Source organism: Bos javanicus, chromosome 6, assembly GCF_032452875.1.
Source record: "Bos javanicus breed banteng chromosome 6, ARS-OSU_banteng_1.0, whole genome shotgun sequence".
NCBI lineage: Eukaryota > Metazoa > Chordata > Mammalia > Artiodactyla > Bovidae > Bos > Bos javanicus.
The window spans coordinates 98,500,790-98,527,052 of NC_083873.1; the positions used below are offsets into that span (position 1 = coordinate 98,500,790).

Here is a 26,263-nt window from a genome sequence, read left to right on the forward strand (position 1 = left end):
AACCTGTGAACCGAGTCCGCGGGCCTCTGGGGGAAGAACACCGGAAGGGACTTGTCAGGACGTTTTTGGAAACAGGAAAGGAAGGGGAGGAGCAAGGAACCATGGCTGCTGTGCTAGGTCTTTGCGGTGGGCTAGGGAAGAGAAAGTTTACGCGTTTCCCAACGGCTTTTGTCTGCCTCACAAATTCCGGGACTCGTGCAGGTAAAGTCTCCATATCCTATGCTCTTCTGTAGCACTGCAGCGGTTGGTTTAGGTCTAGTTAGGTCGTTGGAGTCGTCGCTGTTAGCTAAAGGACGCTGGTGTTTAGGCGATTGTTTCGCCAATAGAAGTGGGCATCAGTAATGGCCCGTATTTAAATGACTAGTATTTTAAAGCTGAAGAGGGCACGAGATGTCGTCCAGTACAGTGTTTTAACGTACGAGGAGCGATTCCCAAAAAGAGGCAAGGACTTGCCCAAGATCTTCAGGTAGACTTAGTAAGGAAGGAGCATTTTCAGAGTCACCTAGCAGCAAATCGCAGATATCCGAGGGCCCCAGATCAGGGCGAAATTGTGACATAGGCCACGGAATATATCACTTCTGCACTTTTATCTGCTTTGTGCTTTTTTTTGTAGAGTCTGTTTTCACTCTCCCTTTGGCATGACAATGCCTTTCAGTTTGCATTAAAATCTGTCTTTACCCACGGAGAGAAGGGAAAATAAATTTCAAGAACAGGTGAGAGGTTGTATGGCTAGGGGTATATATGCCGTTTTCCCAACGCCCCAGAAAACATTTTTATCCTAAGTCTACCACTGTCTCAAACCTAAAGGCCCTTTATTTTACTTTGTTAGTAATAATGATATAAACCTTTTACATTGTGTCCCTTAGTGCATCTTGCCTCAACAGAAACACAATCTTTCCTTAGCTGCTGAGCTAACAAAAAGTTTGTTGCTGTTTCTGTTTATTGCAGTGCTGTGGAGAAGTTGTTCACAATGTAAACAGGTAACCAGCAGTGAGGACCTGGTAAGAATTTTTCTTCTTCCTTTTAATAAGGCATTTGCAACTAAGACCAGATTATGTCTTAGCTGTTTGAATAGAGTTCAGCTGAAGGACAAAGATGATAATTAATCTGAGTTTGAAAATTGTAATTTATTGATGAGTAGTCATTTAAGTGAACTTTGAAGTAAGAGAATTCCTAGATTCTTAGCAAGAAGCATGACTTCTGTAACACCGTATTTTCCTTTCTAGATACATGCTTTGGGAATTTATAAAGGTAGTTGTGATGCATGCTGTACTTGCAGGAAGCCCAACAAAGGGGTTCTACAAACTTTACCCATACCTTGACTCCCTGTCCTCATTTCAAATTTAATTCTATTTTTATCTTAGTCATTAAAGGTTTATGTCAGGACGTTAAATAGTTTCTTCTAAACTGTAGATGTATGTTTTTTTATGGATTTCAAGTAGTAGCATTGGATTTAGGCCGTATAGCTTTTCTTGCTACATACAAAGACAATTTGATACTAGTTAGACCACGTAACGGAGAAGGCAATGGCACCCCACTGCAGTACTTTTGCCTGGAAAATCCCATGGACGGAGGAGCCTGGTAGGCTGCAGTCCATGGGGTCGCTACAGTCGGACACAACTGAGCAACTTCACTTTCACTTTTCACTTTCATGCACTGGAGAAGGAAATGGCAACCCACTCCAGTATTCTTGCCTGGAGAATGCCAGGGACGGGGAAGCCTGGTGGGCTGCCATCTATGGGGTTGCACAGAGTCGGACACGACTGCAGTGACTTAGCAGCAGCAGCAGACCACATAAAGGAGAAGGAAATGGCAACCCACTCCAGTATTCTTGCCTGGAGAATCCCAGGGATGGGGGAGCCTGGTGGGCTGCCGTCTATGGGGTCACAGAGTCAGACACGACTGAAGCGACTTAGCAGCAGCAGACCACATTAAACACATAGAGAAGGGATAGTCATTACACGTGAATTGAATGTAAGTTGAATTAGGAACATTTGAGGAATTGGAAGAAACGAAGGAACTCCTCTAGTCCCTTTGAGCATCCATCTTGGTCATCTAATTCACACCGTAGTTAAGAGAGTAAATGAAATTACTAGAGCTTCTCTTTGGGTCCTTAAATCCCAGTGAGACTCATGAAAGCTAAGGGTTCCTCTGAAAAAGGCACAAAGCCCCATTTATTTGAAGTTTTGCATACAACTACAGGGGTTCAAGACTTCAAAGCCATTTCTAGATTCAGAATCTGTATACTGGAGACACCTAAAGTGATTTTAGGACTGAGGCTTTGTGATGGAAGCTTTAGAAGCAGTAGTGAACAAAGAAAAACCAAAAAGGCTGACACAAACTTATAAAACAGCCTGGGACTGTTTTAAATTGTTATAAAACAATTTTACACTACTATAAAATTGCAGTAAAAGAATAAACTTGTAGTATTACAGTAGGCTGTGGGCATACTGGGCCTCCCAGGCGGTGACAGAGGCAAAGAACCTGCCGGCCAGTGCAGGAGACAGAGAGAGATGTGGGTTCCATCCCTGGGTCAGGAAGACCCGCTGGAGGAGGACATGGCAACCCACTCCAGTATTCTTGCGTGGAGAATCCCATGGGCAGAGGAGCCCTGCAGACTACAGTCCATGGGTCACAAAGAGTTGGACATGATTGCAGTAACTTAGCACACACATGGAGGCATTGTCTTTTTGTAACACAAAAATAATCAGTAAAACATCTAGAGAAATATAGGGATGGATTTAGAGATACTATACTAGTTTAAGAATTGCATATGTTATCTGTTGTGCTGTTTTTCTTAAGTATAAGAATTTTTAGTCACCTAACAATCTGGGCAAAGCATTTTTAATCACTTATTGAAGATTTTTTTGCCTCCGATAAACCCTTTTCCCCCCAGATTGTATTTTTCACAGAATTGTCCTCCGTCAATTAATCCCTCCTTCGCCAAACTAAAACAAGATACTTGTACAAAATATATATGAATACTCTCAAACTTTAAAATGGTCTTTTTCAGAAATAACTGCTTTTCTTTTGTAAGCCAAACTGTCGTTATTTATTCATTTTAACAGTAAGAAAGGTACAACTAATCCCTTGGAGAGATTTAAATGTGGTACCCTAAGATTATTTTGATTCAAAGTTAACACAAAAAACATTTTCAGATTTTTGTTTTTTTTCCTTTATGCTAGCCTATTCCAATGGAAAATCCTTACAAGGAGCCTCTGAAAAAATGTATCTTGTGTGAAAAACGTGTAGATTATAAGAATGTACAGGTGAGATCTGGTTTTACTTCACTGTGATACTTGATTTGGGACTTTTGCTCTTTTATTAATACAGTAGAGAAGCAGGTCAGTTTTTATAATAGGCTTTGTGTAGGGGTGACTGTTTCAGCAGCTTTGTAACTTCAAATCTGGTTATACTTGCGTGGATAAGGCATCTGTTTTATTCAAATCGGAACCTCTGGGCTGTCCTTCATTGACTCTTAATCATCTCAGTGTGTCTTGTTTTTTCTTCGCCCCAAACCTCTGAACAGTAGCTCCCTGTGGCAGTGATTCTCAGTCGGTGGGGTTGAGTAGTTAGGGAAAAGCTCCTGTGTTGAAGTTGATATCTTACCTCACCACCAGTATCGCTATTTTGAATTCATTTTATCTGTGGTCGAGTGCTCAGCAGATTAAAAGTGGCAAATGTGGGGGAGGAGATGGTGTCGGAGTTAAGTGTACTGACAGTAGTATACAGTGATAGCTTCTTTGGTGGGAGAAAGCCCAAGAAACTGTAAAATGCAAGTGTTAGGATTAATCAAACAGAAGTAGCAGCAAATGGCCTGATACACCTGTACATCTTGAAGACCTCACTGTAGTCTGATATTATGGGATAGTCTATCACGACAGATGGAATGTTCTGTACCTTGTTGTAAGCAGCAGTGGTTTAGAAAAGTTATCTGTGGAAAAGTGAAGAAAACAGTTTTAGCACTGAAAGAACATGCTCATTAATCTGTTGTATAGACTTTTTTTTGACACACTGAGGAAGAGATGTTAATTTTCACAATTACTTTGGTTATTTTAAATAGAATGAACATAGTTCAGTGTTTTTATTCATATTTTTGAAGTTTGTCTAAAATTTATTAATCAGCCTTTTATAGCTTGAAGGTGATATAAGTTTTGTGTTTTGAAATTTATACAAGGTTGAATAACAAGTGTATTAACATAAAATGTTTTTCCTTTCCAAATATACCTCAAACCAGCTTTTATCCCAGTTTATTTCTCCATTTACTGGATGCATTTATGGAAGGCACATAACAGGTATTTTGTTTTCTATTACAGCAACTTAAATGTAGATGTCTACTCCTGTTATTCAAAAAAAAAAACTGGCAGATTTTCAAATATTGCCACAAATTACTATTAGACCAAAAACTATGGGTACTTTGAGAAAGTCTCGTCTGAGGCCAAAAGGGTAATTATTTTGCCTATCTTCTTATACTCAGTTAACTACAGGGTGACAACATGTAGAGAACTCGGGCTTTGCTGTTTGGGAAGACGTTGTAGTCATCCTCAGGCTCTCATTTAAACCAGGGGCCTACTGCCTGCAGGCCAAATCAGATCTGCCACTTGCTAAATGGCTAAGTTTCCACAATTTCTGAGCTACAAGAGCAGAATTGATGATGACAGAGACTGTGTGGCCCACAAAGCCCAAGATACTCTCAGGCTCTATACAGTTTTCCAGTCCTTCTGTGACATAATTGTCATGCATTTTGAATATTGGTATTTTTTTATGAATAAGAAAGTATTTTCTTTTATAGGTCTTTGTGGGAAGAAACAAAGAGAAATCACAAAAGCAATTAAGAGAGCTCAAATATTGGGTAAGAGCATCTGAAAAGCTGAATTATGCTAAGCAAGATTTTCCTCATTGTCTTTTGTGAAGAACTTTCATTCTCTCTTCACAGGGTTTATGCCAGTTACATACAAGGATCCTGCCTATCTCAAAGACCCTAAAGTTTGTAACATCAGATATAGGGAGTAAATTATATAAAGTTATCATCAATAAATGTATTTTGCAATAAGTGGTTGTGTGGTGCTAATACTGGCTCAAACTACTTAAACTATAAGATTTAATAACCACTGAGTAGAAAAACTAACAGGCTAAATCTTGTCAAACTATAAAGTATTAAGTTTTTAATTCTTATAGTAATTTGGAATAATGAGGAAAGCGTTTCAGGAGGGAAGCTTCCTCTTCATATCAGAATGTTCACTAGGTAAAACAGATTATTTAAAATGTTAATACTTGGCACATTTACATACACATATATTTTAAAATGTTAACACTTGTTACATTTAACGTACACATACACTTAAAAAATTGTTACTGTGGGGTCTTCACTTAAATCTGGCCCCCCAGACAGTTCATACAACACACTGCAGACAATGCGATGTCACACACGGCAGGGCTGACTTGCACTGGACTTGACTTTATGCCCAGACTCCGTGTTGTAAACAGGATTGTAGAGTATGGGTGCAGGACAGTGGAATGCTTACGTCATGGACAAATCCCACAGGACAGGGCGTAGGTTTGAAATTGTTAAGATTTCCTAACAAGCAGATAAGCCTGAGTAGGACCAGGCGTCTTCTCTCTGCAGAGATGTCACTTGGGGATGGACAGTGGTGCAGTCCATCACAGGACCCAACACTCAGCTCTGGACTAGTCTATCATAAACTAGAAGTGTCCTCTAAATAAGCCGATCCATAGGCATCTGTGCTCTGTCTCATTCCAGTAATACAAACAAATCCCCAAATGACAGAGAATAATGAGAAAAAAATGTCTTACAAGCATTCTTTTTCTCCTTTTCATTCCCTGAAGGATGGGACATCAAGCTTATTTTAAAATTAGGGTTCAGACAGAACCCTATTTCCTCTGTCCTGCGCTTCTTATGTAACCAGTAAAGCAAACCCAGCAACTCATGATTTGCACACATCATCCCAGGTACTATGTGGATTCCATAAGCACCCCACAGCAACTAATGTATGTTAGCACATAAATAAAAGATGACAGCACATTCATAGCTAATATAGAAAAACCATCACTTAGGAGTCACTGATGGAAGAGCAATGGTCAATGTGTGGGTTCAGCATTTCAGCCAGAGAGTAAAACATGAAGGCTTCATGTGATATGTCTTCATGGGAAATTCTGTTACAGAAAAGACATACAAAAACCAAACCATAAGAGTGCTCTTAACCAACCTCCACTAACCAACTCACTGAACAGGGGCTTTGCTGCTGCTGCTAAGTCACTTCAGTGTGTCTGACTCTGTGCGACCCCATAGATGGCAACCCACTAGGCTCCGCCGTCCCTGGGATTCTCCAGGCAAGAACACTGGAGTGGGCTGCCATTTCCTTCTCCAATGCATGAAAGTGAAGTCGCTCAGTCGTGCCCGACTCTTAGCGACCCCGTGGACTGCAGCCTACCAGGCTCCTCCATCCATGGGATTTTCCAGGCAAGAGTACTGGAGTGGGGTGCCACTGCCTTCTCGAACACAGGCTTTACATCCTCTTTAAAAACCACAAAGAAGCCTACAACTCTCTTTTATTTGTTGAGATCTGTATTACCAAGATTTTTTTTGTTCCCAGACCTGTGTCAGTTCTGTTTTTGTACTGATGAATATAAGCATTAAAAAGAAGTTATTATTAAAATGAAAACCAACTAAAATGCTTTGAGACCTGATTAAAGACAACTAGCTTTAAGAAAGTCAAATTAGGTATGGTTAAGACAAATAAGATTGGGAATGGGAAATGAAAAACCCTAGTAGCATTTTGTACTTAGGCTGCTTTGCAAATTTCTTTAAAGAATCTAAAACTGGGACTTACATAAGTAATGGGTGTGATTTACATAGGAACTCCAATAGTGTTAGTTGCTCAGTTGTGTTCAATTCTTTGTGACCCCATGGACTGTAGAATGCCAGGCTTCTCTGTGCATGTAATTCTCCAGGCAAGAATACAAGAATGGGTACTCTTCCCTTCTCCAGGGGATCTTCCCAACCCAGGGACTGAACCCAGGTCTCTTGTACTGCAGGCACATTCTTTATCATTTGAGCCACCAGGGAAGCCCAGGAATTCCAATACATCCATTAAAATGTTCCTGGCCCTATAAAAGTTTGACAAATGAATATATACTTCTGCTTTATGTTAAAATGAAATCTCTGATAGACATCATCCATATTTATTTATATGTATCATTTGAGTCCCACCTAATGGGCTTTTTCACCTAACTGAACAAGTGCTGATCCAAACACACTGCATTACCAGGCTTGTTCTGTACTCAAATTCTGGACTGATTCAATTTAAAGTATTTTATAAAATAAATGCACTAGAACTTCCCTATGTGTTACTGCAAAGAGCTGAACACAGTAAAACAAACAAACAAACAAACAAACATTTGGCTTTCCCCTTCAGCTAATCAAAAATCTCCTTTGGGCCCAAAAGAATCAGAAGGTAGGAGACTGTGGATATTCACCAGAACCCTTCATTCTCTCAATCTCTTCATCTGTTTCTGGGCTGCTCACTGTGGATGCTTGTTCTTGGTTACTACTATTGGTATCTGTTTTAGAGGGTCTGTTCTGTATCCCTCCCAGCCGTGACTTCTTGAACTGCCACCCATCATCCGTGTCTGAGGCTTTCCGCTTGGTCACCAGCAGGGCACTACGAGCTGGACTAGCTTCAGGAAAGTCTGTGTATTCCACCATTAGGGTTAGATTGTCGACCCCACTGAGAGGGTGGGTGGTAGTACAGCTACTTCCAGAAATGCGCCTATTTTTCAAGGAGATAACACATGAATGAAGAAGTTCACAATCCGGAAAAAAGGTCCGTAAAGCTTGACAAAGCAAAAGGTTCTCCTGAGGGTCTTTTTGGACATTCTTCTCTCCTAAACAAGGAAACAAACAGTTCAGCATACGGGATCTGTACTACAAAGCTCTTGTATTTATTTATAAGTAAAGTCAAAACGACTTTAAAGAATTCTACCAGATTACCTAAATTAAGAAAAATGATAATCCCAAATTTGTATGTCACACTATCCTAACAGGAAATTAAAGTTATATTTCTTAATATCAAGATAGCATAGCTACAGTAGCACCATGTTCTTTGTTGGGTGGGATTTAAGAGTATTAATATAAGTTATTTTTAATCCTCAGGTGGCAAGTTCATCATTTAGTGCAGTCACCTCATCCATAATTCAATCAGGGAGAATTTTCCTTTGAAGCAAAGACAGTAGTGATAACGTGAACTTCTTACTTACGTGTTGCTTGCATCTGTGCTTGTTTTCTTTTTTTAATTTCTCCTTTTAATCTGTTTACATCATTTAGTAGTTTTTCTACAGCTCTCTCACTGTGTTCTACTTTTTCACATATACTCTGCAGAATAAAATAAGGGCACAGCCAAAGTTCCAAATTGTTACTACAGTCTAGGTTCACAAACAATACAAAATCCTTCATGGTATATAACATCGATTATTTCTCTTTAACATTTTATTTTGCAGTTTTCTGAAGGAATAAGTTCCCACTTATACAGTTTTATCATTCAAGTTACTTCCTAGATAATACACAAAAGATATTTAACTTGCTCTGAAACAAATTATTTTGAGATGCATAGTTACTGCAAATGTAACATTAAGAAACTAACAATAAGTATGAAAAAAAGTAAATTGACAATTACAAAATAAAACTGATGATTTTAATTCCTGTAAAACTATTTTTGAAATGCAGAATGGTCTTAATGTGTCATTTGACTCAGTGATTTCATTTTGGAATATAGATAAGAAACAAATTTATATATGATGATGGTTCTCAGTATCAGATCAAAAACAACTAATTTCCAATTATAGTGTAGTAAGCAAGAGAGTTCCAGAAAAACATCTATTTCTGCTTTATTGACTATGCCAAAGCCTTTGACTGTGTGGATCACAATAAACTGGAAAATTCTGAAAGAGATGGGAATACCAGACCACCTGACCTGCCTCTTGAGAAATCTGTATGCAGGTCAGGAAGCAACAGTTAGAACTGGACATTGAACAACAGACTGGTTCCAAATAGGAAAAGGAGTACATCAAGGCTGTATATTATCACCCTGCTTATTTAACTTATATGCAGAGTACATCATGAGAAACGCTGGGCTGGAAGAAACACAAGCTGGAATCAAGATTTCCGAGAGAAATATCAATAACCTCAGATATGCAGATGACACCACCCTTATGGCAGAAAGTGAAGAGGAACTAAAAAGCCTCTTGATGAAGGTGAGAGAGGAGAGTGAAAAAGTTGGCTTAAAATTCAACATTCAGAAAACGAAGATCATGGCATCTGGTCCCATCACTTCATGGGAAATAGATGGGGAAACAGTGTCAGACTTTTTGGGGGGCTCCAAAATCACTGCAGATGGTGACTGCAGCCATGAAATTAAAAGATGCTTACTCCTTGGAAGAAAAGTTATGACCAACCTAGATAGCATATTCAAAAGCAGAGACATTGCCAACAAAGGTCCATCTAGTCAAGGCTATGGTTTTTCCTGTGGTCATGTATGGATGTGAGAGTTGGACTGTGAAGAAAGCTGAGTGCTGAAGAATTGATGCTTTTGAACCGTGGTGCTGGAGAAGACTCTTGAGAGTTCCCTGGACTGCAAGGAGATCCAACCAGTCCATTGTGAAGGAGATCAGCCCTGAGATTTCTTTGGAAGGAATGATACTAAAGCTGAAACTCTAGTACTCTGGCCACCTCATGCAAAGAGTTGACTCATTGGAAAAGATTCTGATGCTGGGAGGGATTGGGGGCAGGAAGAGAAGGGGATGACAGAAGATGAGATGGCTGGATGGCATCACTGACTCGATGGACGTGAGTTTGAGTGAACTCCAGGAGTTGGTGATGGACAGGGAGGCCTGGCGTGCTGCGATTCATGGGGTTGCAAAGAGTTGGACATGACTGAGCGACTGAACTGAACTGAACTGAAGCCTGTTTTAGTGCATACTTTAGGACACTTCTACCCAGCCTATTTCTCATGAACTTACACACCCTGCCCTAAAAGTTCACTAGTAACCTTTCACCAACCTGACCCAAGCAGAAATACTACAACAGCCAACTGGCAAGTCCTAATCTCTCAAACAGAAGAGATCTAAATGCAGAAGCTATAGGTTAGCTGCTTTCTGGTCAGCCAGTGGCTAAGTAAACAAGATCCATAGAGACTATGAAGGAAACCAGCGTGCAGACACAGGAAGTCCAGATGGCATTTGAGCTCCTGGTTCTAGTTGCTTCCTAGGCTCAGTGACCTGTCGTCTCTTCCTCTCACAGACCTCTCCATTCCCTAAATTAGCCCAAGTTGGTACTTTTAATGTAAGAGTTCTAATATACCACTCTAAGAAATATACTATTAAAAGGAACTAAAATATGAGAAATGAATGATACATCAAATAAAAATCACGGTACAAATTTCTGTGTCCCGTCCCTGTGCACAGTATGCAGGTGTGTGTGTTAGGGGAGAACAAGAATGTGACCAAGTGCAAACAGTGCAGTTACAGTGTAAGACTCCTGACGCTTCTCTATTTTCTAAAGTTCCTATACTGTAGTTCATATTTAAAAAAGCACAATATTACTAGTGTGTAACATGCATTAACCCCATTTCTCTTGGTGCGCTATACTGATGAGTATGGTGGCCACGGAGCATGCTACTCAGATCCCCATCTGCAGGAAGCAGAGCTGACCGATGGCTCCTGCTGCTATCCTTTTAGTTCTGCTGCTGTGTGCACTTAGCTCATGCTCCCCCTGGGCCTCTCTTAGCCAATGACTGAGCACAGTGAGGATATGAGAGTCTATTCCTATAGGACACCTTTGCTCAGACTGCATCATCTGGCTCAAGTTTTTCTAGCCATGTAGTCCACAGCTCTTCCTACCCCTTCATCCTCCTTCCCCTGTCTCCTCTCTCAGGTGTTAGACTTAACATGGCAAGTCTCCCTGCCACTCTTGGGCTCTCCCCTTTATTCTTCAAAGGTCTAACAAACACCTGCATGTCTCAATGCCCATGTTGATGTCTACTTCTCAAGGGACCTGAGTGGACACAGTGAGACAACTCAGTACTGTGGCAGACTGTTTTGTTCTCAAATATTTGCTTCTCTTTTTATCCTGTAAAAGGGTCATATATCCCTGCCTACTACCATGGCATCCTCTGGCCAGTAAAATGTGAGTGGAGGTAGGTGATATGCCAGCTCTGAGCAGAAGTTCTAAGAGCTACTGTGAATTTCCACCAGTTTTACTGCCCTTTTCCCTTTGTCATGAGATGAACATGTCCCACATAAGGGCTGGACCCCAGAATGAAGACGACATTTAGAACAGAAGCAGAGATGCAGCCAAGACACAGTATTTCTGTCGATCACTGAGATGGAGGTCTTCATTAATGAAGCTAAACTAATACAAAAACTTATGTCTAGGCAACCATGAAGCTGTCCCTGAGTATATATTCAGTGATCAATGTGATATGAACTCTGTAAGAGATTTTTAACATTTTTTAATTGGAGGATAATTAATTGGTTTACAATGTTGTGTTGGTTTCTGCCATACAACAACGTGAATCGGCCGTAAGTACATGCATGTCCCTTCCCTCTTGAATCTCCCTCCCACCTCTCCACCCCCATCCTGCCCCTCTAGGTTCTCCCAGAGCACTGGGTTGAGCTCCCTGTTAGATAGCAACTTCCCACTAGCCATCTGTTTTACATATGGTAATGTGTGTATGTGAGTGCTACTTTGTCAATTCGTCCCACCCCTCTCCTTCCCCCACTGTGTCCACAAGTCTGTTCTATAAGAGACCTTTAAATGTTTAACTTACCTTTAATTCATCTTGTAAAGAAGTATACATTTCATTTATCTTCTGCACCTCCTTTAAAGATCCATCTTCTTTAAAAAATTCAGAGCTATAAAAAAATTACCATTTCTTCCAGGCAAATGTACATAACTGATTTTAATAATACAATAAAAAAACTTTGTAGTTGAGGAACAATAGAAGATTGTTTTTATTGGCTTTGCAGGGACCACAATTTTGTTAACCTATTGTATACAACAAAACCAACCAGAAAACCTAGTTCATCTATCTTCACCTCAGCAAACTTTTTAGCCTCCTAAATACTATTTCCAGGACTCAAAGGAGAAGTTAAGTGAAAGTAGATAAAGACTGAAGGAGAGGGGTAGAGGACGGATCTGTCTTGGCAATGCCATCAGTCAGTTATCTTACTAAGTTCAAGGCATCATGGATTGAAAAAAGCAACATTATAAAAGAAAAACAATTCTAAGGCATGTTTTATAAAACTCCCAACTGAGATAAATATAAAACTTTGTGTCTTAAAATCAATGAAACACGGTATTCAATTTCAATAAGGCACTGTTAAGCACTGTGGGAACACAAAGATAAATAAAATCGAGTTCATGAGTCTCATAAAATTTACATTTAGGAAGTACCCTACAGTACCAGTGTTGTGATTTCTGACATTCATTATCCCCTTACTGCTCACAAAACTTAACAGCTCCACAGTGTGAGTCTTGACTAAAGCCTCATTTTTTTTTTTTAATATACAATCTAATTTTTTTGCCTTTATAATCTGAACTGCTGCCTTAAAAAATTATTATTTTGAGGCTAGCTCCTTATTCTAAGAGTAAATATGTCATAATATGTAGGCTGTACACTACCACCCCCTTTCGTATTTGACAAATGGACAGATGCTGGAAGGAAATACAGAGAAGTCGTTTACTTAAGTAAACTTGAGTAATGTGGCCATTAGTCAGTTTTCCTTTTATTTTTATTCCTTGTGTAATAAAAAATTAACTTCAAAAAATGAATAGGAGTTTAGTGGGAAAGCAGTTGAGTTGGGAAAACAGTTGAGGAATCTCACCTGTGTGTTTTTACTGCTCGACTGAAACCAGCAGACGTACAGGAACCAGATGTAGTTTTATAACCCAGCTGTTCGGACATACCCAGATTGGCCACCACTAAAGGTATCCTATGAAAAAGTCTGAAGAAATAAACATTTTTAAAATAAAGTTAAAATAAAGTGAAAAACTAGCATCTAGTTATTAGTATAGACTACCTTTTCCTATAAGATTAAAACACAAACAAAAACCCCATTCCTTACTATTTACGCAAGAAAAAATTATTGATTTAAGGCAAATAGCTTTTAAAAATTGAGATGTGCATAGTGTAAGATTATTGTGTGAAAAAATACTTTAATGGCTATTTTAACTGATCACCACATGTGAAAATAAGGTATTACCACTGCGATTCATCCTATCTTTCATGAACGATAGAATTACTCTTCATTGGTATTCTCTGAACTTCATTTTCATACTCTATGAAAATGCTGTCTGTATTTCCTGTGGAGAGTCCTATTAACTCATTTTGGTGGATCAACAAGAAACACTTGTTTCCTGGCAGAGGTTAAGAGAAAAACTGCTCAGGTACACAGGCTTCAGTTCTACATTATATTCCTTAGCAACTGATACCTAAAGCATGCATATTTTTTCCACCTTATGGCAGATAACAGCAAATTCTCAGTGTCAGGAATGCAAGCATCATTCCACTGTTGTTTAGTTGCTAAGTCATGTCCAACTCTTATGAGCCCAGGGACTGTAGCCCACCAGGCTCCTCTGTCCATGGGATTCTCCAGACAAGAATACTGGTGTGGGTTGCCATACTGGACTTCTAATTTCCTTATCTGAACTTCATTTTCCCATCTATAAAGAACCAATGTTAAAACAGACCAAAAAGAATTACAGTGACAATCTAATGCCAATATACGAGAACAGTAAGCCATAAAAAGTACAATGAAAATACTAAGCACATTTTTTTCTTATCTGAAAATAGCCAGTAACTGGTCAACATTTACCCTTTCTGAGGTTTATATAAGGCATGCTCCAGTCGATGAGTAGAGCAGCTTTCTGTTATTATACTTGGTGTTAATAACAGAAAAACAAGTTCCCGGCTTGAAAGATGCTGCTGTAAGTTTCTGTGAAGCAGTCTCTCTCTAAATGTCATGATCTGGTCTGAATGACGTCGCAATTTGTACCAACCAACCACATCCTGAAAGAAATAATATATCAGGTGTATACCTTCATGGTTACAATTATTATCTGTTTTACTGTCGTAAGTAATGAAACTGACAATCTTGAAAATGGCTTAATATTCAGCAAGATTTGAGGCCTAAATAATCAAAACATACATTTAATATTGCTTTAACCTTATATATAGTGTGCAAACTGACTTGCAGTTAAATTACTTCCCATTCAGTTAACAGCACTACAATTTTATTCAATATGGATTAAAGGAAAAATTCTTAACTTCCTCTAGTTCTCTTATGGCATTTTCTATCTTAAATCTTAATCTTTAGACAAAATTTAAATGAAGAAAATGTCAATGAAAACCAATTAACTTCCTGTCTGGATCTTTGGTTTGCTAAGGAAGTAAACTGAAGCCAATAGCTTTTAACTGAAATTTATACAATAGGCATGTTATCAGACTTTGTTGCAAGATTAAGATCATATGAAAGGGTTTTGTAAATTATAACATGCTAAACAAATGTGTTGTTAGTATCACTAAACCTTTTTCTTCAAACTGGAGAAAATCACATTTACTGGAAACTTAGTACTAAGAGAAAAACAACCACTTTGGAGATCTCTGACAGTTTCAACAACTAATTTTAATGTTTGCATGTTTAAATTGAGGAAGTTAAAATTACTTTTCTTTATTTTAAAACTAAAACATTTTTACAAGTACATTTTTAAAAATTTATTTTTAATTGAAGGCTAATTGCTTTACAATATTGTGCTGTTTTCTGCCATACATCAACATCAATCAGCCACAGTTACACATATACCCCCTCTCTCTTGAAGCTCCCTCCCACCTCCCACCCCATCCCACCCCTCTACGTTGTTACAGAGCCTGGGTATGAGTTTGCGGAGTCATACAGCAAATTCCCATTGGCTATCTATTTTCAGTACGGCAGTGTACATTTCCATGTGACTGTCTCCATTCATCCTACCCTCTCTTTCCTCCCCTCACCTCCATGTCCATAAGTCTGTTCTCCATGTCTGTGTCTCCACTGCAGCCCTGCAAATAGGTTCATCCGTACCATCTTTCTAGATTCCATATATATGCATTAACATATCATATTTGTTTTCCTCTTTCTGACTTACGTCATTCTGTATCATAGGTTCTAGGTTCATCCTGACTCAAATGCATTCGTTTTTATGGCTGAATAATACTGCATTGTATGTATGTATCACAGCTGCTTTATCCATTCGTCTGTTGACGGACATCTAGGGTTCCTCCATGTCCTAGCTAGTTACAAGTACATTTTTAAATACCCAAATAAAATTGGAGGAAAAGCTCAAGCACTTTCAACAGGGATGGTTTTTGAAAGAAACTTCTTTTACTAAATCTACTTTTATTCTCGGCTAAGAGATGGAGAAGTTTTAAGGGGAAATAAGTATTAAGAAAAAATGCTGTCTTTGGACAAAAATTTAACAAGTTTTAACTGAACACCAAGCAGGCTGGGGAGGATCCAGATTAGGTGCTGTGTGGGAAACCATCCCTGCAATAGGAGAAACTAACTGTAGCCATGGAAAAGGACGGCAGTGGAGTAAGTCCCTAGTGATAAGTGGTGTGGGAAGGGGCAAGGTGGAGATGGAGAGAAGGGAGACACTATGTAAGCCACAACAGCCAGGAGAAGGAGAGAACAAGATGAAGATTCTTAGTGACTAGCTTTGCTTTCCGGAGAAGGCAATGGCACCCCACTCCAGTACTCTTGCCTGGAAAATCCCACGGACAGAGGAGCCTGGAAGGCTGCAGTCCATGGGGTCGCTGAGGATTGGACACGACTGAGCGACTTCGCTTTCACTTTTCACTTTCATGCATTAGAGAAGGAAATGGCAACCCACTCCAGTGTTCTTGCCTGGAGAATCCCAGGGATGGGGGAGTCTGGTGGGCTGCCGTCTATGGGGTCGCACAGAGTCAGACATGACTGACGTGACTTAGCAGCAGCAGCAGCAGGAGCTTTGCTTTCAGAGAAACCCCTCTGAATTTCTGGAAAGAACAAGTCTTTCCTTACCTGCTTTACAGAAAACTTTGTGAAGACAAATACTGCTTGAAAGTTCTGTCAAAGTATTACACATTTTCAGGAGCTTAAAATAATACATATAATACAAAAAGAGAAAGGGTAAATCAGGGAATACCTTCTTGACATTTGATAATATTTTCTTCAGCGCCTGCTCATTTACTTCACCAGAAGAATTATAAAAGCTGTAAAAGACAAAATTAAAGGCATTTGAAATAAACTAAAAATATGATGATTTTATTGGCACTTTTAGTTACTCCTAGCCCAACAACCCAACATTCATAGACTTACTTACCTGTTAGATGAAGTTCTAAAATAAATAGGAGAAAAGGTTCTCAAATGAACAGACTTAAAAGTGGTAGAAATATGTGGTCCATAAGCAATTAAAAAGGAAAAGGAATGGAGAAACTTCAAGGGATAAGTATGGGCACCACATTTTTTTTAACCTAAAACAAAACAAACTATCCATTAAATACAGGTATTTTTAAGTTCACATAGCTAGTTCACAATTTACATACTAAAACTTTTTTTTACAATAATGACACATACAAAAGAATGTGTAATGAAGCAAAACAAAAAGAAAACAATTTATTCATTGCTAATTCCAAAAGCTATACTTAAATTAAGAGAAGTGCTTTAGGAGGTGGTTGATTTTTGGGGGAGTCAGGGAGGGGATAGGTATTAGTTTAGTGATCTCTGTTCTGTAGCTGGAATGTTAAATATAGATAGGAAATGTAGGGAGAAGTGAAAAGTATTTCTACAAGATTCTAAAGCATTGACTTCCAGCTTTCTTTCCCCTCCAGGGCTGGCAAATATTTTCCTCCTTTTTAACTTCCAAGATCAACAATATTCTTTTCGATGATGAGGTATCTGTTATGCCAAATTCCTGACAAATACTATTCACTGTAATAGGCTTTTACTGGTAACTCTAATCTGCACACTGAAAAAATTCAGCTACATGAAAGTGAAAAAATATATCCTAATAGGCAATATTCTTTTTCTTTTTAACTTACAAAATAGACAAAATAAAGTGTTCTACCTCTAAAGGGGAACAGTTCAACTCACTGAACAGACTCTTTCATCTCACCTATTCATTCCAACATGAAAAATCTAAATGCAAGAGTTTATTCCTGTGTTTTTTCTAGGATGATCCACTTCTGAGCTTCTCAAACTGGGGAACAAGGCAACATACCAGAGTGTAAAAGAAACAGCAGGAAAACCCAGTACATCTTCTGTGCAAGCACCAATTTACGTGAAGCTTTTGGGAAACGGGGCTTTTTTTAATAGAAATACATTGTGCAGTAGAATTCAAGTTAAACTGCTTTATTTTTTTTAGTGACTTTGAGTTTTAGGCTTCAATGGGCTGTTTTCCAGATTTCTGAGGTGAGAGAATCAGTATATTTCAGTAGAAAACATTAAGAAACAATGTATCAAAGCAGTGTTGAGAAACTTTTGCTGTAAAAGCCAGAAAAGTAAATATCTTAGGCTTTGTGAAATGGTCTCTGTTACATATTTGTCAGTCATTTTAACTCTTAAAAAACATGTTATTTATTGAGGGCCACATAAAAACAGGTCATGGGGCCACAGTTTGCCACCTTGCGTATTAGAATACAAAACTGAGTACTAAGGCTCATCCAGCTCGGATTCCATGAAGTATGGTATTGAAAGACGGATTTTAACACGTGCACCTGGATCATTTAAAACGAGAGAGAAACAGGACAGCATGCTGTAGGATTAGGACTTAAGAAATCTGGATTCTTCTAGTTTTGCCCTACTGCTGACCAGTTAGTTATTCCGTCCCCTGCCCCACAGTTCTGTAAACCTAAAAGGCTGAGGCATGGCTGCCTTATCACTGGACCAGACGGCGTCCTCAGCTCTAAGACTCTATTAAAAGCTGGTCTAATTATGCAAAGTGGTTGCCAGGAGATACTGAATGACTTATTTTTTTTTATTCTCCCTCCTTAATCCATTCCTGCCCCAGAGTTCCTCAAGAAAGTACTCTTTATGAATCTCCACCAAGAATCCCTCATTCAAAAGGTATTTTCTCATACCCATTGTATATTAGGCAGCACAGAGGAACTGTGCCCCTTTCTAGTACAGCAGTTTAAGACCACACTAAGCCTCCTTAACACTCTGCTCCACCACAACTCTCACACAACCTCGGAAATGGTGCATACAATGTGACTCTAAGACATTCACATACCATTTACATAAACCATAAAGCTATTTCACCAGAACCACACCATATTGTTTTATGGTTATGGTTGCTTACTGTATGGAAGTTCACTGATTTGTGTACTTTTCTATGTATTATAAACCTCAATGAAAAGTTTTTAACAATATCACAGCCTATCAGGGCTAAGAATACTACTACTATCTGTAGGTTAATAGTGTAGGTTTCTACCCTTGAAAAACAACAGGAAGCAGGTTAGATAAAGAACCTAACCAGTTAATAGACAAAAGGTAACAATAAAAAAACAGAAGTGAGGCAACAGATGATAAAATAAACCGGAATAAAAAGATAGGAAAAAAGGGCTGCTGCTGATGCACGAGAGTGTGTCACTGAGTTTACAGTATGTGATGAGGTGATGGGTGGGAGAAGGAAAAGCAATCCTCAAGGTAAACTGGTGCCTGGGAGAGGCAGTGAGGACCAACTGAACGAAGCAGATAAACACAGAGAAAGAACTATTAGACAGGGCCGAAATGAAGAGGTGAAGTATCAGGTATTTTAAAAGTCTTTATTTTCATCTGTACCACCATGTATAACTTGTAACTAAGATACTTTGTTAGTTATAAAGATTCACTTGCAGATAATAGTTTTCACAATGGATTTCTGACTTGCTCTTACTACTCACCTAAAAAGCTGATAGCATGAAATGTATTTCTGAATGTCTGGGGGGAAAAAACAAAGAATGTTTAGTTATGATTACATTAACGATCACTTGAATAACGTATATCAAGCATTCCATGCCAGGATTTATGTTACTGTTATCTCATTTAATCCTGACCACAAACCCATGTGATAGATGTAATTATTCCTTCCATTTTAAAGATGAGACAACAGGCAGAGAGATAGTTTACCCAAGCCACTGGTGGAGCCAGAATTTCAACCCAGAGCCTCACTCGTGACTAAAAAGCTATGTTCTTTCTAACTAGGTTTAACAATGGCTACACAAAAGACAAAGTCATAGTCACTATATTCACTGAGTTCTGAAACAGTTATGCTCCAATTTTACCCAACTGATAAAAGCAGTTGTTAAAGGAATTATCTGTTTTTCCAACTGATTGTTTCATAAAGGATTTGTCAGTGTTAATTGTAGACTAGAGAAAAAATGTTCAACATCTCTTAAGAGGTGAATTTTATTCTCCTGTCTGTAGAAATACTACATCTAAAAACATCTAAATTCTGGTAGTTGCAGATGCTGTGCAAACATTAAATTCTATCATATGAGACATCATTACAGATCACATAGGAAGCAATTCATGTAAGAAGTATCAAGATGAATATGGTGTTTCCTCTATCATTCCAAACTTTCAGATCCCTCAAGATTCAGTAGGGAACAGTGAAAAGAGCGAAAAGACTCACATATGATCACACAGAAAGTCATCAAGACAATACAAGCTCTTCTAGGCACCCCGTCTTTCTGTGTTTGTCAGACAGCCTTTACAGGATCACTGTTAACACTCATTACCCATCTCTCAGACAGTTCCTGTGACAGGTCTTCTCCTCGGGGAGATCCTAGCCAAACTACCCGAAATTTCCTTAGTCACTTCAAAGACATCAGTTTGATTAGTGAGTCTTCATCTATATGAGAAAACCCAACACCAAACTGCTGTAGAAGAATCTTTCAAGTAAATATCTGCAGGTTGTACTTTTTTCACTTATCAAACTGGCAAAGACTGAAAGATCTGATAATACCTAATGGTGATAAGGCCCAACCTTTGGGCTTCCCTGGTGGCTCAGACAGTACAGAATCTGCCTGCAGTGCAGGGGACCTCAGTTCGATCCCTGGGTCGGGAAGATCCCCTGGAGAATGGAATGGCAACCCACTCCAGTATTCTTGCCTGGGAAATCCCATGGACAGAGGAGTCTGGTGGGCTACAGTCCAGGAGGGTACAAAGAGGACTGAGTGACTAACACTCCAGTTATTTAACCACTAAGTTTTTTTAGTTCTCATCTTCCAAATTTTCTGCACCATTTTACGTTTTACTCCCACCTGTTTCACCTTTTTTCTCTTGGTCTTGCTCATTCGTTCCTTCTTTTGCTGGATCATCTTCCTGCCACTTACATATATGCAGGAACTATGTTTCATCCTTTTCTCCCGACAGTGATCTTAATCTGCTTCCTATGTCTCACACTGTTTTTTGCTTTAGGGTATAGCCATAACTTTAAGAAATGAGTGTGATATATTGTTCTAAAATTTGCCTTTAAAAATTCTTATCTATTCCTTAACAACTTAAAAGTAACTTATGCTGATCCCTTTCAGCATAAACTATCAAAATAGGAAGACACAGAAATAAGTGACTCACCAATTGTATAAATAACTTCAACATCATCCATCTGGGAATCAGTTATGCTGTTCTTGGCTTCACCTTTCACTTCCCCGAGGAGAAAACCTTCCTAGGAGGATAAGAATAAGCAGTATATGGAAAACACCAATAGGATTACCATTCAGTCACTTAATTAACCGGTATTTCCCAAGACTTTTACAACATGTACAAGTGTGTGCTACCAACTGGGGCATACTCAAAAGACCAGGTGCACTCCAGTTTACATGGGAAAACATGGGTAGAAGAGACTGTAAATACCACGTGACTTTAGCACTCTTGGAAGCACAAAAGGCTTAAAGCCAGAAATGAGAGCACAATGTTTGAGGAAGGAGGAGCAGCACAGTTAGCCTTAAAAAGACTCCCATTTGTAAGTGAAAGTCGCTCAGCTGTGTCTGACCAGCTGCATCTGACACTTTGCGACCCCATGGACTGTAGCCCACCAGGCTCCTCTGTCTGAATTCTTCAGGACAGGATACTGAAGTGGGTAGCTGTTTCCTTCTCCAGGAGATCTTCCCAACCTAGGGATCGAACCCAGATCTCCCGCATTGCAGGTGGATCCTCTACTGGCTGATCCACCAGGGAAGCTCCATTTGTAAGGAAAGCTTACAAAGAGTCTGCCTGCCAATGCCAGAGACATGGGTTTGATCCCTGGGTTGGGAAGATTCCCTGGAGAAGGAAAAAGGCAACCGGCTCAAGTATTCTTGCCTGGGAAATCCCATGGACAGAGGAGCCAGGTGGGCTACAGTCCATGGGGTCGCAAGAGTTGGACACAACTTAGCGACTAATCCACCACCCATCTATAAGGAAATCATCATAGGTAGAAGGAACAGTGCCAATAATCGACCATCCCAAATGACCATGGGCATCAATGGCACGGGCTTCTGAGAGACAGTGGTGGCTTCTGTGCTATGAAATGACACAGGATGGGCTTTTTAGTATTAAGAACTGTGCTCATAATTAATGATTTGGAAATATCAGAGTCTACTTTATAAAAGAAGAGCCTGGTTCTTTTTAAGATGTAGGGATTTTGCCACAACAGCAGTGACTTCTGTGAATTTCAGAGAATTCAATTATTTCTCTTGGTACATTTAGAGACAAAATGTGCTTAACAATGGATTTTTAATCTTTATAGTCAGTTAAGACTACTTTTAAAAATTCATTAGAGGAACACAAAGCAATGTTTCCACAATGTGAGTCTTCATTAGAATCAAACAGGAACAATCCAGAACTCTACCCTCTAGTGTTCTAGGCAAAGCCCTGGAAAAGAGACAGCAGAAGACAATACAACTACCCAGAAAACCACCTTTTAAAGGCTTTAGGAAAAAGATCTGAGAAGCAAAGCCCTAACAGTATGGTACTTTGCAAATGCTAATCCTTTAAGCTACACAGGATTAGACCCATTCTGTTTATATTTACACTAACATATTTGAAGATAATTTCCACAACCACACGTATTTTAAATCATCATGTATTTGCTCTATGCTAGGTGTTAAGCTACAATGTAATTTAAATTTGCATACATAGGCTAGGCTAGGCTAAGTCACTTCAGTCGTGTCCGACTCTGTGTGACCCCATAGACGGCAGCCTACCAGGCTCCCCCGTCCCTGGGATTCTCCAGGCAAGAACACTGGAGTGGGTTGCCATTTCCTTCTCCAATGCATGAAAGTGGAAAGTGAAAGTGAAGTCGCTCAGTCGTGTCCGACCCTCAGCGACCCCATGGACTGCAGCCTTCCAGGTTCCTCCATCCATGGGATTTTCCAGGCAAGAGTACTGGAATGGGGTGCCATTGCCTTCTCTGAAATTTGCATACATGAAAGCTATCAATTCCAACCTTATGAGTTAGTTAGTTAAGTCACTCAGTCATGTCTGACTCTTTGCGACCCCATGAATCGCAGCACACCAGGCCTCCCTGTCCATCACCAACTCCTAGAGTTCACTCAAACTCACGTCCATCGAGTTGGTGATGCCATTCAGCCATCTCACCCTCTGTCGTCCCCTTCTCCTGCCCCCAATCCCTCCCAGCATCAGGGTCTTTTCCAATGAGTCAACTCTTGGCATGAGTTTGACTTTGAAACTCCAAAGTATTGGAGTTTCAGCTTCAGCATCAGTCCTTCCAATGAACACCCAGGACAATCTCCTTTAGGATGGACTGGCTGGATCTCCTTGGAGTCCAAGGGACTCTCCAAAAGTCTTCTCCAACACCATAGTTCAAAACATCAATTCTTTGGCACTCAGCTTTCTTCACAGTCCAACTCTCACATCCATACATGACCACAGGAAAACCATAGCCTTGCCTAGATGGACCTTTGTTGGCAAAGTAATATCTCTGCTTTTCAATATGTGATCTAGGTTGGTCATAACTTTCCCTCCAAGGAGTAAGCGTCTTTTAATTTCATGGCAATCACCATCTGCAGTGATTTTGGAGCCCCAAAAAATAAAGTCTGACACTGTTTCCACTGTTTCCCCATCTATCTTCCATGAAGTGATTTTTAGGATTGTGCCAAAAAACTATTTTGGAAAAGACAAGCCTTTATTACAAAATGAAAGACACAAAATTTAGCGGAAATCACAAGGCTCAGAACAGTAGGATATTCTCTAAACCCTATTAGCAAGTTACTAAACACCTCCCTGGTGGCTCAGACGGCCAAGAATCTGCCTGCAATGCAGGAGGCCTAGGTTCGATTCCTGGGTCAGTAAGATCCCCTGGAGAAGGGAATAGCAACCCACTTCAGTATTCTTGCCTGGAGAATACCAAGGACAGAGGAGCCTGGCAGGCTATACAGCCCATAGGGTCGCAGAGAGTCGGACACCACTAACGACTCTTTGTGAACGACTAACACAAAGCACTTAGTCTCTATGACACTACTTCTCGGGCTCAAAGTTTTACAGTGGTTTTTAGTTTCATAAATACAAAAGTTTTAAAAATAGGCTCTACTAAAAAAAAAAACCAAACTACTTCACTACTTAACTTTATCTGGAGGTTTTGAACCTAGGCAAAGTGTGAAATCAGCATTTAAATATTTAATATTGGAGGTTATACTTAAATGTTTATAAGCGAAAGCTGAGGCTATAGCTTAATAAATTTGACACAAATGCAAATAAGTCAGATACCCGACATACATCTTCTCCGCGTACTAAGACTGACGCCAAAATAGCCACCGGTGGATCATCCATCTTCCCTTTACAAGCCATCCATCTGAGCAAACGTGCCCAGCTGCGGCTCCGCAAGGGAAACATCGAGTTGTCTGCGAAAACCACGATCGGGAGCAAGAAGCAAGTTAACCCGCAACGTTCCGAGCCGCGGGGGGAACGCTGTGTGAACTTTCTATTCCTTCACGACCGACTTCGACAAGAAAAGGGGACTCCCAACAGACACGGGAGCGAGCAAGGCACGGAAACGCACTGGTTGCGAGAGGGCAGCTGACCCTAGTGAAGGCATCTGGCATCTCTAGGACCTCTCGGGAGCGAGAGAAGGCAGCTCCGACGGCAGAGAGCCCGGGCGTCGGCGGCGGGGAGCCCACGGGCTGGACCCGAGCAGCGGCGGCCCGGAGGTCGCCCAAGCGCAGGGGGTTGGGAGGGCCCTTCCGAGGCGACGCCGGATCCCGCCCCAGCCCTCGGCTCACCGTGTCCGAGTCGGTGTTGAGGTGCTGGAAGGCGAGCGCGCCGAGCACAAATCCTGAGAGCACCGCCGTCGTGCTCTCGCCCTCCATGCTTCCGTCGCCGCCGTGCGGCCCCAGGGGGCGGGGAGTGGGCGGGGCCGAGTGAGGAGGCGGGCCTGCGCCTGCGCACTGGCCACGGCGCGCTCCGCGGTGCAGCGGGCCGGCGGGCGACGCTCGGGCGCCCTCTGGTGGGGAGGCCGCGGCGAAGAGGTTGTAACTAGTGCTCAGGTCCGTCTTTCTGGGTGTTGGGCGACTACTCTGCCCAGGGCCAGGAATAGCGCCTCAGTAGCTAGCTAAGTGCTACTCAGGGGCCCTGGCATACAAGCGAAAGTATGGAAGATGAAAACAGCTGACAGAATAGAAGCATTGCCTAGTGGCATAATATCACAATGGAAATGCCACGTTTGGAGTTTTCACAGAGTCAGATGCTGCGCTTTACCATTTGAAACTTCTAGAATACTAACGACAGTGTCAGAGAATGTCTCTAATAGACCTCTCTAGCGATGTTCCATCTCGTGGAGTGAGGGAGAGGGATGGATTTCTTTGAATGTTTGCTTTTAGAAAATTGAGGACTCAATTCAAAGAATATACAGGCTGTTTAACCTTGTTCTGACAAGTTCAGTTCAGTTCAGTTCAGTCGCTCAGTCGTGTCCGACTCTTTGCCACCTCATGAATCGCAGCACGCCAGGCCTCCCTGTCCATCACCATCTCCCGGAGTTCACTCAAACTCACGTCCATTGAGTCAGTGATGCCCTCCAGCCATCTCATCCTCTGTCGTCCCCTTTTCCTCCTGCCCCCAATCCCTCCCAGCATCAGAGTCTTTTCCAATGAGTCAACTCTTTGCATGAGGTGGCCAAAGTACTGGAGTTTCAGCTTTAGCATCATTCCTTCCAAAGAATACCCAGGGCTGATCTCCTTTAGAATGGACTGGTTGGATCTCCTTGCAGTCCAAGGGACTCTCAGGAGTCTTCTCCAACACCACAGTTCAAAAGAATCAATTCTTTGGCACTCAGCTTTCTTCATAGTCCAACTCTCACATCCATACATGATCACTGAAAAAACCATAGCCTTGACTAGATGGACCTTTGTTGGCAAAGTAATGTCTCTGCTTTTCAATATGCTACCTAGGTTGGTCGTGACTTTTCTTCCAAGGAATAAGCATCTTTTAATTTCATGGCTGCAATCACCATCCGCAGTGATTTTGGAGCCCAGAAAAATAAAGTCAGCCACTGTTTCCCCTGTTTCCCCATCTATTTGCCATGAAGTGATGGGACTGGATGCCATGATCTTAGTTTTCTGAGTGTTGAGCTTTAAGCCAACTTTTTCATTCTCCTCTTTCACTTTCATCAACAGGCTTTTTAGTTCTTCTTCACTTTCTGCCATAAGGGTGGTGTCATCTGCATATCTGAGGTTATTGATATTTCTCCTGGCAATCTTGATTCCAGCCTGTGCTTTTTCCACCCCAGCATTTCTCATGATGTACTCTGCATAGAAGTTAAATAAGCAGGGTTAAATATACAGCTGTCAATGCCATTCTTTGGCATTGCCTTTCTTTGGGATTGGAATGAAAACTGACCTTTTCCAGTCCTGTGGCCACTGCTGAGTTTTCCAAATTTGCTGGTATACTGAGTGCAGCACTTTCACAGCATCATCTTTCAGGATTTGGAAGTTATAAACATGCTGATGATCATTTGATAAGGGTGCTGCAGAAACCAGTAATCAATAAATCAAGCACCACAGTCAGAGAGTTGGAGAACTCAGGTTTATTACGCTGGCAGGCCCAGAGGAGTTAACACTTCAAATTCTGAGCCCTGAACAAAGGGATTACAGAGTTTTTATACACAAACTATAGTGGGCATCACTAGCTGCTAATAGGCTGGTTTAAACTAAGGGGTTTTGCACACACGGGAATAGTGGTCAAGATAGGGAGGGGGATA

General features: G+C 40.6%; 2 protein-coding genes across 5 annotated transcripts; one reads left to right on the forward strand and one right to left on the reverse strand.

The window, feature by feature from the left end:
* MRPS18C (mitochondrial ribosomal protein S18C) lies at nt 1-17,434 on the forward strand. 2 transcript variants are annotated; one of them, XM_061420677.1, is made up of 6 exons: nt 1-201; nt 949-1,001; nt 3,186-3,269; nt 4,238-4,295; nt 4,793-4,852; nt 17,262-17,434. In XM_061420677.1, exons 1-6 carry the CDS (start codon nt 102-104, stop codon nt 17,264-17,266), a joined length of 360 nt encoding a protein of 119 aa, XP_061276661.1. In that variant the 5' UTR covers nt 1-101; the 3' UTR covers nt 17,267-17,434. The 2 variants fall into 2 exon arrangements, with proteins under 2 accessions (XP_061276661.1, XP_061276660.1); XM_061420676.1 differs by lacking the exon at nt 17,262-17,434 and adding an exon at nt 4,937-7,346.
* ABRAXAS1 (abraxas 1, BRCA1 A complex subunit) lies at nt 7,188-24,667 on the reverse strand. Of its 3 annotated transcripts, XM_061420673.1 has the most exons (10): nt 24,291-24,369; nt 23,779-23,912; nt 20,647-20,737; nt 18,972-19,008; nt 16,235-16,301; nt 13,891-14,084; nt 12,901-13,020; nt 11,844-11,928; nt 8,278-8,392; nt 7,188-7,905 (listed from the first exon to the last, which is right to left on the reverse strand). In XM_061420673.1, the coding sequence occupies exons 2-10, from the start codon at nt 23,902-23,904 to the stop codon at nt 7,469-7,471; spliced, it is 1,272 nt and encodes a 423-aa protein (XP_061276657.1). In that variant the 5' UTR covers nt 23,905-23,912; nt 24,291-24,369; the 3' UTR covers nt 7,188-7,468. The 3 variants fall into 3 exon arrangements, with proteins under 3 accessions (XP_061276657.1, XP_061276658.1, XP_061276659.1); XM_061420674.1 differs by lacking the exon at nt 23,779-23,912 and having other exon boundaries at nt 24,291-24,667; XM_061420675.1 differs by lacking the exons at nt 20,647-20,737; nt 23,779-23,912; nt 24,291-24,369 and adding an exon at nt 16,412-16,562.
* Nucleotides 24,668-26,263: the final 1,596 nt, after the last annotated feature.

Bases quoted from the DNA above. Each gene is read 5' to 3' on its own strand.
- MRPS18C (XM_061420676.1), top strand. From the start codon at position 102: ATGGCTGCTGTGCTAGGTCTTTGCGGTGGGCTAGGGAAGAGAAAGTTT. The intron at 3,270-4,237 runs GTGAGATCTGGT...ACCTCAAACCAG, and splicing joins TAGATTATAAGAATGTACAG to CTTTTATCCCAGTTTATTTC. The intron at 4,853-4,936 runs GTAAGAGCATCT...CTCTCTTCACAG, and splicing joins TAAGAGAGCTCAAATATTGG to GGTTTATGCCAGTTACATAC.
- ABRAXAS1 (XM_061420673.1), bottom strand. From the start codon at position 23,904: ATGTTTCCCTTGCGGAGCCGCAGCTGGGCACGTTTGCTCAGATGGATG. The intron at 16,302-18,971 runs GTGAGTAGTAAG...TGTCTTTTACAG, and splicing joins TCATGCTATCAGCTTTTTAG to CTTTTATAATTCTTCTGGTG. The intron at 13,021-13,890 runs GTAAATGTTGAC...TTATTTCTTCAG, and splicing joins TTATATAAACCTCAGAAAGG to ACTTTTTCATAGGATACCTT.